We start from the raw sequence: 13,173 nt of genomic DNA, 5'->3' as shown, positions 1-13,173 counted from the left end.
GGACTGCACTCTCAGCAAGTTTGCCGATGACACTAAACTAGGAGGCATGGTAGATACACTAGAGGGTAGGGATCGGATACAGAGGGACCTAGACAAATTAGAGGATTGGGCCAAAAGAAACCTGATGAGGTTCAACAAGGACAAGTGCAGAGTCCTGCACTTAGGATGGAAGAATCCCATGCACAGCTACAGACTAGGGACCGAATGGCTAGGTAGCAGTTCTGCAGAAAAGGACCTAGGGGTCACAGTGGACGAGAAGCTGGATATGAGTCAACAGTGTGCTCTTGTTGCCAAGAAGGCTAACGGCATTTTGGGCTGTATAAGTAGGGGCATTGCCAGCAGATCGAGGAACGTGATCGTTCCCCTTTATTCGACATTGGTGAGGCCTCATCTGGAGTACTGTGTCCAGTTTTGGGCCCCACACTACAAGAAGGATGTGGAAAAATTGGAAAGAGTCCAGCGGAGGGCAACAAAAATGATTAGGGGTCTGGAGCGCATGACTTATGAGGAGAGGTTGAGGGAACTGGGATTGTTTAGTCTCCAGAAGAGAAGAATGAGGGGGGATTTGACAGCAGCCTTCAACTACCTGAAGGGGGGTTCCAAAGAGGATGGAACTCGGCTGTTCTCAGTGGTGGCAGATGACAGAACAAGGAGCAATGGTCTCAAGTTGCAGTGGGGGAGGTCTAGGTTGGATTTTAGGAAACACTATTTCACTAGGAGGGTGGTGAAGCACTGGAATGCGTTACCTAGGGAGGTGGTGGAGTCTCCTTCCTTGGAGGTTTTTAAGGCCCGGCTTGACAAAGCCCTGGCTGGGATGATTTAGTTGGGAATTGTCCTGCTTTGAGCAGGGGGTTGGACTAGATGACCTCCTGAGGTCCCTTCCAACCCTGATATTCTATGATTCTATGATTCTATGAAAATGTTCTGAAAAGGCTCATTGCCATTGTGAGAATGCTTGCTACCCAAAACCTAGCACTGCGTGGCACTTCAGATCAGTTGTATGTGCCAAACAATGGGAACTTCCTTAAAATTGTGGAGCTGATGGCTGAGTTTGATGCTGGACTCCAGAAGCATCTAAGAAGAGTCACCACCCAAGAAATGTACACACACCACTACCTTGGAAAAACAATTCAAAATGAGATCATACAGTTACTGGCAACAAAAGTCAAACAGAAGATTGTGGCAGATCTGAAGTCAGCAAGATATTACTCTGTTATTCTGGACTGCACACCTGACATCAGCCATACGGAACAAATGACTTTAATGGTGCGTTTTGTAACAACAACAGAACCTAGTGAAAATGCCCCTGCAATGGTGACTGTCGGAGAGCATTTTCTAGAATTTATTGATATTGATGATACTACAGGAGCTGGTATGACAAATGTGCTTCTTAAAAAGCTGGAAGATACGGGAATTGCGATAGCTGACATGATACGGGAATTGCGATAGCTGACATGAGAGGTCAGGGCTATGATAATGGTTCCAACATGAGAGGAAAGAACAGAGGAGTGCAGACACAGATCTGAGAGTTAAACCCTCGAGCTTTTTTTGTTCCATGCAGTTCTCATTCATTGAACTTGTTGGTCAGTGATGCAGCATCATCTTCTAGTGAGGCTGCTGAATTTTTTAATGTAATTCAAAGCATCTATGTATTTTTCTCTGCATCAACTCACCGATGGCAAATTTTGAAGCAACGTCTGGGAACATCCTCTCTAACACTGAAACCACTGAGTGCCACATGATGGGAAAGTCGAGTGGAGGCGATAAAGCCTATCAAACACCAAATTGGGAAGATAGATGATGCCACAGTTGCCATTTTGGAGGATAATGCTATGACAGGAACTGTTCGTGGGAGAACAGTGGCAGAGGGAAATGGAATCACCAGAAACATACATCACTTCAAATTTCGGAGTGGCTTAGTGTTGTAGCATGACATACTCTTTGAAATAAATGTTGTAAGCAAGAGACTCCAAGGTGTTGACCTTGATATATCTGGAGCAATGGAACAACTGGACAAAGCAAAGTCATACCTACAGTCTTACCGGTCAGATGAGGGATTTCAAAACGTTTTGAAGAGTGCACAGAAGTTGGCAGAGGAACTTCACACTGAAGCTATTTTCCCACCCATTCAAGAATAGAAGAGTCACTGAAGAAGAAGACATTTTGATTACGAGACACGGGATAATCCCATAAGAGACTCCAAACAACAATTCAAAGTTGAATTCTTTAACCAGGTGCTAGATTGTGCAATACAGTCAGTTGAAGAAAGTTTCATGCAGCTCAGGGAACACAGCAGTATATTTGGGGGGTTGTATGATATTCCAAAACTCCTCACTATACCTGTAGAAGACCTACACCAGCAATGCAGGGCACTAGGGACAGTGTTGCCACATGCGCGATATTGATGAGAGTGATTTAGGTGATGAACTGAAAGCTCTTTCAAGATACATTTCAGCAGGATCAACTCCAAAGGCTGTTCTGGAATAATTTTGCACAAATAAGATGACCACCCTCTTTCCAAATGCTTTTGTTGTTCTGCGCATATTTCTAACCCTTCCTGTAACAGTTACCAGTGGAGAACACAGCTTCTCCAAGCTGAAGTTAATAAAAACAATCTATGCTCCACAATGACACAGGAGAGGCTGATTGGCCTTGCAACCATCTCAATAGAGCATGAGCTGGCCCAGACTGTGGACCTTCAGGAAGCAGTTCAAATCTTTGCAACCAAGAAGGCCCAGAAAGCACCACTTTGATTATTCAAACAGATAAAAATGCCAGTGTTTACTATGCAGACAAGAAAAGTTACATTTGCTGTTCAGGCGTTTGAAAGTTAAGTGTTACTTACAATTTTTGAACAAGGCATTTTAAGTTAGTTCTCCTTTATTGGGGTAGGTAGCAGAGCAGTACCATGAGAGGAGTAGAACAGGAAGAAGGCAGAATTGAGACCTTTCAAAGTTTTGGCCCAAGTGAGGGAGCATGGGGGCATCATTTGAGCTCCCCGCACAGAGTGGCTACATGAGCGATCTTACAGCAGCGCAACTGTATTGGTACAGCTGTTCCACTGTAAGCTTGCTAGTGTAGACATGGCCTGAAGTAGCAGACTTTCTTAGGGCAGGTCTTCACTACGGGGGGGGGGGTCGATTTAAGATACGCGAATAGCGTAGCTGAATTCGACGTATCGCAGCTGACTTACCCCGCTGTAAGGACGGTGGCAAAATCGACCTCCGCGGCTTCCCGTCGACGGCGCTTACTCCCACCTCCGCTGGTGGAGTAAGAGCGTCGATTCGGGGATCGATTGTCGCGTCCCGACGAGACACGATAATTCGATCCCCGAGAGGTCGATTTCTACCTGCCGATTCAGGCGGGTAGTGTAGACCTAGCCTTAGTCATTGGAGCCAGCCACAATATGATACTATTCTCTAAAACCAGTGTATGACAATAGGATGAATGAGCAGAGATATGTGAGTTGATGCTGCTGGGGAGAGATCTGAAATGGGATTACTAACAGCCATTTAGAAGTCTGCACTCCTGAGGGTGAGGCATTTCTGTTGAGGTTATTCAGGTAAATACATCTCATTCTGTGATGCATTGGTCATTTGTAAAGAGCATGAACCCATCTTTCTTTACAAGCAATTGCAAGGCAAAAACTGTCCACAGATGGCAAACAGCTAGAACTGGGCTTCAACTCTAGCTTTAGAAGAAACACAACTCTAAGAAAAGACTAATTGAAACTTTTTAAACAAATGAGGAGCAGTTTTTGAGAGGCTACAGCTTGATGCTGATGGCACTCAATCAAGGACAAACACATTATTACTGGAGGTGGAAGGGAAATAATTCTTCCTTAAAAGAAAAAATCTGTCTCCAGATTACTCACTCTAATCAGAAGCACAAGTATTATTCTTCCCTTAAATTAAAAGCAGCTGAACAACAGAGTATAATATCCCCAGTCTTGCAATCAGATATAGACAGATGACACTGGTCCCAGTCTGAAACCTGTGAATCTACTCACATGGCTCTGGTTGCAGGATTGGGGCCTAAATTCAGAACAACATTAGAAAGTGCAAATAAAATAGCAGATGACCAAAAGCAGGAGCCATCAACCTGGGAAACAGTTTGGTTCCATGAGAGTTCTGTTTAATTAAGAATAGGGAATACCTGGTATATTTGCAGGAAGCAAAATAACACACATTAGTTTTTATTAGGAAATGTTCTATGGGAAGATTTTGATAATACAGTACAGTATTGCATGTTCCATGAGCAATGATATTCAGGACATTCCACACCCCTTATGCAGTGCATCTCAGCAAGATTTTCTGTAAACATGTACCAAACAATGCATGCTTGATTTAGTGTTAGCACCTTAACATCATTGCTGGATTACAGGCGGCTTTTATAAATTTGACTGATAAGACAAATTGTGATCATCTTCACTTTCCATGAGTAAGGGCTGTGTTTCTGCAGTGCTTCCCCTTCTCTTCTTCCTACACCCCAGAACAATGAGTCCTGTGATCAGAGCAGTAATTATACCACCAACCACAGCTGCTCCGACCAACCACTGCCAGATCTGACGGGCTTGCTCCAGGTAGGGCATCAAAAAGTCCTGGAATGAGTCAACTGCAAAAAAATGACAAAACTCATTTTATGTTATGTAATGCACTGTCAATTTGTGGAAGCTAGCAGTTATATGAGAGCTCATGCTGGACGACTCTGAATAATAATAATAATGCTTTGTATTGCTGTAGTGCCTTTTATCTCAGAGTCACACAGTATTTTAAAATCTTTAATAAATCAAGTCTCTCCTCATTCAATGAGGGAGAGAAGTATTATCCATAACTTACAAATGGGAAAACTGAGGCACAAAAGCTAGCAGCCCCTAAATGACTTCACCCAATGTCACATAGGAAATGGATGAAATTAAGAATAAAAGTAGAGCCAAAAATTTCAAATGTAGGTGCCTAAAGTTGGGGACAATAGCTAACTCCATTAGTGAATCACCTAGATAAGTGGCCTAACGTTCAGAGGTGATAAGGAGCCACAGATCCTAATAGCACTAATGTGAACTGCAGGTGTTAAATATATCTGAAAACAAGGCCATTTACTTACCGTATGTCTACACTACGGGATTAATCCGAATTTAGATAATTCGAATTTGGGAAACAGGTTGTATAAATTCGATTGTGCGCGGCCACACTAAGCACATTAATTCGGTTTTTAACCACATTAATTCGGTGGTGTGCGGCCACACTACCCCATTTATTTTAATCACATTAATTCGGTGGTGTGCGGCCACACTAACCCTAATTCGAATTAACAAAATCGATTTTGGCGCTACTCCGCTCGTCGAGGTGGAGTACAGAAATCGATTTAAAGCACCCTTTAATTCGAACTAAATGGCTCTGTTGTGTGGACGGGTGAAGGGTTAATTCAAATTAACGCTGCTAAATCCGAATTAATCCCGTAGTGTAGACCAGGCCAAAGATGCCTAAATATGGATTTAGGTACCTCATTTTTGGCACCAGTTTTTGAAAACATTGATCTGGATCTCCCTCCCCCCCTCCCCCGCCCCCCCCGCTGTGTCTTAACCGCTGGATAATTCTTCATCCTGAATCTGACCCTGCTTCTACAAGCTGTGCGGTACTTCTCAGTCTTTGCAGTAAAGCTGTGATTCTCAAATGCAAACAGGCTTATTCTGTCCTAGTTAAGAATCAACTCAGTCTGATTTCTCTTCAGTGATTATTTCAGTCCATTATCCCAAGGGCACCATGAGAGTCAAAGTTCTCAGTTTAGCTCTTCATTATGTAGCACTATAAATGTACACAAGACTCTGGAGTAGAAGACCAAACATGATACTGTTCACCCAATGGGGTTTATATTCTATGGGGTTGATTCTCCATTACCCTGTCTGTTTTGCAGGCATTTACATCTGAGGAAAGTGAGTGCACAGGGCTACCATGCTGGTTTGGTAATGTTTTCCACCTATTTTATACTCACTTTGCGCAGGTGTAAATGTCTACTCAAGGTGCCAGGTAGTGGAAAATGCATCCCTCAAGGTAAAGAATGGGGTGGAGTCCCTAAAGTCTGAGTTAGTTGCATTATCAGAGTGGACAAAGAGGCATTCTTTCTGAAACACTATGAGCCTGAGTCTGATCTTGGTTATACTGGTGAAAATCTAGAGTAACTCATTGACTTCACTGGTGTTGCACTCTGGATTTGCACTGGTTTAATTGATGTCAGAATCTGGTCACCCAACTCTAGTTATTTTCACTGGTGGGAACGAAGAGAATGAATCTGATGCGAAATTTATTCATCAGTTTTAATTACAGCTGAGAAAAATATTCAATGAAACCAGGCCAAACTTTGGATGAGCTCCTCATCCCCCTCTGGGCTCTTTATGCAGGACAAAAGGTCCAGAGTGGTATAAAGGGTTGTCAAAGCCATGTATCTGACTGGTTGAGGATTCTCCCAGGCCGCAATTGAAGACGACAACCATAAGTCTGTCCTCCAAAGACCTCCTCGCAAGCCCTGCCATACGGGACTTGCCAGGGGCAAAGTGGGGGTGGGAGAGGCATGTTGAAGGCAGAACTGCTGCACACAGCACTTCAGAGATTCCTGGTGGAGCTGTGGTCTACAGGGGACCACAGCTTAGGCCCCCAGGCACTTCAGCCCCTGGTGCAGCCCCAAAAATGGGAGGTGGTTTGCCATCCACTGAAGACTCCTGGGATCCATTTAAAGTAGACCCAAGATGGCCTGTGGTTTCCCTGGGAAAGTATGAACTTCTGCAATCTTGACTGACTTGTTTTGATGAAACCAAAATGTCAAAACCAAACTCTGTGGAAAAGGGCAGAAAAAGCCACATGAATCAATACTGGTATTAATGCTGGTGTGACTCCTTAGTGAAGCACAACTGGTGAATTACCAGTTATAACCACTTATAAGTTATGGGTGAGGAAAGCATAAACTGCTGGATGACTGTACACCTGTGCAGTAGGAAATTTGCTCAGATGTTTAGAAGTAAGGGTGTTGATAGTAAAAAGGCGGGGGAGTTAGTGCTGTTGGATATTAAATATGGAATACCCTCTCTATAGTTAAGGATTCCATTTTAAGTCTGAATTGGACCTCACCTAAGCCCTTAGCTATTTTCATTTTAAGCTTTGCATGTGTGGGATATGGCCAGCAGATTTTTAAAGATAATATCTGAGGTGACTTAGACAAGCTGTTCTGGAGAAATGAGGCTCAGAAAGCATAAATATTAATTATGCTTTGAACATCCTCGTAGCATTCTTGCTGCTTTTGTCCCCAAATCCCTTGTCCTAGAAACTTCAACTGAGGTTCACTCAAAGCACCCTTTTAGAAGGGAAAAGCAGTGCTGGGAAGCTGTATACAGGTGTATTCCAAATGGTCAATTGGTCTCTAAAGGAATTTCAAACAGCACTCAATGACTAGTGGGGACCAACACATTCATCTGAGAAAAAATAACAAGTCTCTCTAGCCTTTTTCTTATGAAGACAGCCTCCAAAATGAAAACCAAATCAATCTCTAACATATCTAACCTCACAACACCCCTGTGATATAATCCCCATTTTACAGATGGGGAAACTCAAGCAGTGAAAGATTAAGTGACTTGCCCAAAGCTATGTAGGAAGTCAGTGGTAGAACAAGGAGTTAAACCCAGGTTTCTTGGATCCCCAGACAGCACCTTAACCACTAGACCATCTTCCACTGCTAGAAAGAGTTTTCCCTGTGATGATTACATCAAAATGAACCCCCTCTACTGCTCTCTCTCTAGTGCAGGGTTACCCTTTTGTAGGAACATTTTCTCCCAGCATGCCTTTATGGGACTAGCCCTTACACTCAGCAGAGCCAAGCAGCTACAACTCTAAAGGGGCCATTTTGGAGCTGGTTGTATTTTCCTCTCTTCTAGCTGGTAAGTACCTGTTTTATTTTCCCTTTCTTATTGTTGAGTAGACGGCACTTTCTCACAGTCACAGCTATTTTCCATAAAATACAGGGTTTGTTGCTGTTTTTTTAAAAAAACTATCCTATCCATTTTATACCTGCCAATGTATGGGTTTCTTTTAGCTCCAACCTTAATTCTGAATTTCCTGGCTGCCAAATGGCTGGTTTTTGTTTGTTAATACTGTTACTCTAAAGTTTTCTTTTTACCCTTAAGTATCTAACAATGGCTATTAGAGAGGCAAGGTGGGTGAGGTAATATATTTTATTCGGGCAGCTTCTGTTGGTGAGAGAGATAAGCTTTTGAGCTACACAGAGACCATCAGGTCTGGGAAAGGTACTCAGAGTGCCACAGCTAAATACAAGGTGGAACAGATTGTTTAGCATAAATAGTGAATACATATTCTAAGAGACCGTTCAAGGTGAAGTAGCCAGTTAACACCTCGACAGTCATAGGACAAAAATGGGAGGTTAGCGGGTTACAGATTGTTGTAATAAACCATAAATCCAGGACCTTTATTAAGTGAATGATTTTTAGTGTCTAGCAAAGTTATGAACTTAAGCTCCCAGGCAGTGGATCTGCTCTTTATCATTCCAATCACTTCCCTATGACCTTGTCTTGCTCAGTTTTTTTCCCACCTGTTCGGCCACAGCACATCTGCACTGAAAATTTCTGGCCCGTTGTGTCTCATATGTTTAGACAGTAAGCTATGTAGGGCAGGGCTGACTTGTTGTCATTCCACAATGGGGCCCTTATCCCAGTTTGGTGCATCTAAGAGTTACGGCAGTGCAAACAATAACTGGTATCAATACACTCTCTGGTACTTGACTCTAGTTCAATGTTTTTTGTCTGAGAATAGGGAGAAAAGAAAAATCTAAAAGGGGTGATAAAATAGATGCTTTGTGGAAGGGTAACAGGAGGGAGCATAGTTCTTGAGCATTTTAACATACCTAAGGACTTATTTAAGAAGTATTAGAAGCTACTTATGTAGTCGTCCTTATGAGTCTGGCTAATATGTAGAAAGAGTATGAGTGGCTTGCTAGGAAGTATAAAAATATGAACCCAATTTTTGAGAAAAATGTGAGATATTGAGGTTTTAGTTACAATTTATTCTAGATAAAGTCCTGCTTCTCTTATTTTTTGGGGGGGGCTCTTTCAATCCCTTCCCCATTTATGTTATGCCTTTTGCTATAAGATTGTGAGTATAATGAGAACTGTGTTGTTTACATATATTGTCTTGGGTTTTTAGGTCTGTGTGTACTTGTGTGTGTTTACACACACATCACAGAATCAGGAAATATTTCAGCTCCTTAAGTAAATTGGAGCAGGAAACTTACCATGGAAATCTTGATACTGCCAAAATGGCACTGAAAATGAGCCTTGTTGCGTGGTCCTCCTTCCTGCAGAGTTTGACTGAAACAAAATATGTTCCTCCGTGGCTTCTTAAAACCTTACATTATGCTGCAACCATCTTTTGACTCCATCATTATCAATCTGGAGGACAAGGGCTCCTCATTTGTCAGCCTTAGGCTTGGTAAAATGTAATGTGGCACGGGGACAGATGGGGCTGCCACATGATCTAACAGAGGGGAACAACTACTGTCTTCCATTTTACCACTGACTTAAAAGCAGTTAAGCATGTCTCTGCCCTGTTTTAACCTCAACCTGCACAGGATTTCTCTAACAAGCTAGAAGCCAGCAGCCACCTCCAGGCATCTACTGCCTGTTTTCAGTTTCCTTTGCCACAGAAAAAATCCACGCAATCGCTACCTTGAAGTTACCATGGCAACTCGGATGCCAGAGCATGGAGTGTCCCCAGAGGCAGTGCTAACCAACTGGGAGCCCTAAACAGGAATATTTTGCCCCCCTACACACAACACATACTACTAATTAATAGGGGGTCCCTTTGAGCTGCTCAAGCACCTAAGCAATTGCTTAGTCTGCTTATGCCTACTGGTGGCTCTGGCCCAGTGATCTGTAATGCACACCAGTAAAAATACGTTTGTTCCTGTACATGTATGTCTGCTGATTAGAACACCCCAGAATTCCAAAGACCCAGTTACCACAGTCAATTACTTTAATCCATAATACTGCCAGGTCAGAGAGCACGGCAAAAATGGCCCCTCTGAAACACTCAGAGTAAAACTGGGTGATTAGGAAATGCCACTGAACTGAAAAATCCATTAAATAAATAAATGAATGAATAAATAAATAGTTTGGGGTCCAACAGAACATTTTTTTGACCCCAAATGAAATACTTCATTTCAGTTTTGAGCATTTTTTTAACAGTTAAAAAAATCTTTAAAATAAAATTAAAGGAATTTTCTGAATGCAAAGTCATTTTTAATTAAAAAAAATCAAAACGTTTTGTTTGGAAAATGTCAAAATTAAACATTTAGATTTTGGATTTTTTTTTTCCGGGTGGAGAAGGCTCCGACACAGACAATTCAATGAAATCAACATAAATTCACAAAACATTTTGGTGTCGCTGAATCTGCATTTTTCAACAAAAAAAGTTTTGGGTGAAAAATTTAACTCAGCTCTACCTGAGAGACACTTTGGTGAGTCAAATTCAGTTTAACTTATTTGTTTGTGTTTTAATTTAATAAACTTAAAAGAATGCTCATCCTAAATGCTAGGTGTCATTGTCATTGATTAAAAATGAACTCTTAATTAAGCTATTGCAAAACAAAAGAGCAGCCAATCCCCCCTCCTGACATCTAACCATCAGTTAGTAACAATTACCAGCAAAATCTCCCAATCCCTCAGTTTTCCAGAGACAAATTAAAATAATAACCCCAGCACAGTCCCCACATTCAATTTCTTAACTGCCTATTTTTAAAAACAAACAACCCTGCAATCATTCAATGTGTCTCTGTTGCATTCGTGGAACTATATGGACTCTCTCTGGTGGCTGCTAGGAGTGGTAGAAGAAACACTCCTATTCCCCAAAACAACGAGGAGTACTTGTGGCACTTAGGAGAAGTACTCCTCGTTGTTTTTGCTGATACAGACTAACCTGGCTACCACTTTGACTCCTATTCCCAGTGGCTGGTGTAGCACAGTGCTTCCTGGAGATTTTGTCAGGGTGGTGTTGCCCTGAAAAATAGACCGGTGCACTATTGGTACAATAGAACACTAATAAAGAACAAATCCACCTTTAAATTTAGAAGTCCTTTTAGTGGTACACAGCTGTAACAAACCTGCTGGGACTTGGAGGATGGAGCACAGGTTGCAGGAGAGAAGAATTTGGAGGAAGCACCAGAAAGTTAGTCAGTGTGCACATGATTAGGATGCTAGTTCAATTGCAGCAGCTCTGTAAATAGTTCTCTTAATAAAGAGTGTGTTTAGTTTGATAAGAATAGTCATTTTGTGTTATTACTTGGTATGTGATGCATGATACAACAGACTTGTAAACATTTCTTCTACCCAATCTGGGTCTAGGATAAGACTATTTCAGGGTTAATTTTGGACACATCAAAAACAAAATTCAGCTGCCTAGCAAAAGGGAAAAAACAAAAGCCATTGAATCATTTATTCATTCACATACACCCCAGGATATATTGGCAATGACTTGCTGCTTCCTGTCACATGCATTTCTATCGCCTTATCCAGTTAGCTATTTGACACCAAGTTTAAAAGCAATATTTGAGACCACAAAGAAATTGTATGCATCTAGCTCAGCCTTGCAAAATTCTGCTTCCCCAGGGTGAGTCATTGTTTGTGTTTGTTTGTTTGTTTTTTCTTGATGGACAAAGAAAGCGTCAGTTGGATTTTAATCACCGTTAGTTATGAGGGGGGAAAGGCCAGGAAAGTAGGGTTTTTTTTTTTTTTTTTTTTTTTTATTTAGCCAGATTCTTGTTTGCTTAGTCCACTTTGCACTGTGTAATCATGGCTGTAGAGATGGTCGGTGAAGAATTCCTGCTGTGCAAGGGACATTTTGGGGGCAGGGCATTGCTGAGGGGGTAGAGCATCGTGGTGCTTGATCATCCATTCTGGAAATTAGAGTGGCTCCCTTGAAGTTCTAACTTGTGTCAAAACTGGGCAGATTAGGGATCCATGACTGGGTCCCTGGCAGGCCTCCTCTCACTCTGCTTGGCAGCAGTTGAGAATCAGTTCCTGTGTGTGTAGGCTGGTGAAAAGTTTTATGATCGTTTTTAAAGGCTGAAGCTGGGAAGAGCCTTCTACCTCTCACTGCAAAATCACATTGCAGTAGGTTCCAATCCACACACCTACCACTGATGACACACGCATATAAAATGATTACTGACAAAAATGGGTTACTTTTGTATCTTTTTAAGTGATATCAATCAAATGTTCCCCGATGTATCTATAGCACAATATAGCATGTTTTCTTCTGATTTACCCAAAGTTAACAATTACATTGACAAAGCTGCTCTTTAACAGCTTGCTCATCTTTACTCCAAGAAAGAAGGCTGGCCACAGCTATACAATATCCAATGTTCTCCAGTTATATATTTTTTTAATTTGTTCCTGGCTTCCCAAATGATAGTTGCCTGCTACAAAAGGACGTGCAAGTAAGGAGAGGGGCTGACTTTTTAAAATCCATATTTCCTGTTATCAGTTAAACCGCTTTAGCTAACATCCAAACTTTCCACTCCTATTCTCTCCTCTCCAAGGCTCATTTTTAACATTGGTTTCCTCCTCCTTTTCCAATTAACCTTATTTTTCACTTTCCAGAGCCTGAGGAAATTCCCATGATTGAATCACTGTCTCATCTTTTCTTTTCTTTTCTTTTCTTTTCTTTTCTTTTCTTTTCTTTTCTAACTTGATAGTCTAATTCTTTTTTTCAGTCATGCAGTTTAGGGATTTAAACTGCATCCCAAGAGGACATTTAACACGCACTGTTGATTTTAATTACATACTATCATCCAGGCATCTGCATTTTATCTCACCTAGCTGTTGCTATTTTATTGTCAGCTCTCCAATTCCAAACTGAGCCATAGTGTATGCTGCTGAATACATCAAAGATGGAAAGGGTCATCAAGGTCTCTTGAAGTTGGCATGGGTCTGTCTGTGTGCTACTATGCTGCTGGTCAATTTGCCACCACAGGATACTTTTGAGTGGAGATGACAAAGTTCGATTCTGGAGATGGACTTCCCCAAAGTCATGGGTGTCAGCAGTCTTGTCTCTTTAAGAACACCTCAGACTAGGCCTTCAGGAGCACACCCAATATTCACCAAACTGCAAAGCTGCA

At 41.8% G+C, this 13,173-nt stretch overlaps 1 protein-coding gene across 1 annotated transcript in view; it reads right to left on the bottom strand.

Annotated features, from left to right (window-relative positions):
• Positions 1-4,138: 4,138 nt before the first annotated feature.
• The window catches only part of TYR (tyrosinase), a 64,848-nt gene continuing 55,813 nt past the window's right edge, over positions 4,139-13,173 (bottom strand). The window contains exon 5 of the mRNA XM_026651659.1: positions 4,139-4,614. Within this exon, the coding sequence (XP_026507444.1) occupies positions 4,391-4,614 (224 nt within the window). The 3' untranslated portion in view covers positions 4,139-4,390. The remainder of the gene's footprint in view (positions 4,615-13,173) is intronic.

Source organism: Terrapene carolina, unplaced genomic scaffold, assembly GCF_002925995.2.
Source record: "Terrapene carolina triunguis isolate 2854851 unplaced genomic scaffold, T_m_triunguis-2.0 Scaffold97, whole genome shotgun sequence".
In the NCBI taxonomy this organism is placed as follows: domain Eukaryota; kingdom Metazoa; phylum Chordata; order Testudines; family Emydidae; genus Terrapene; species Terrapene triunguis.
The sequence above is the reverse complement of the archived record's forward strand: the minus strand, read 5'-3'. Positions and strand labels throughout refer to the sequence as shown.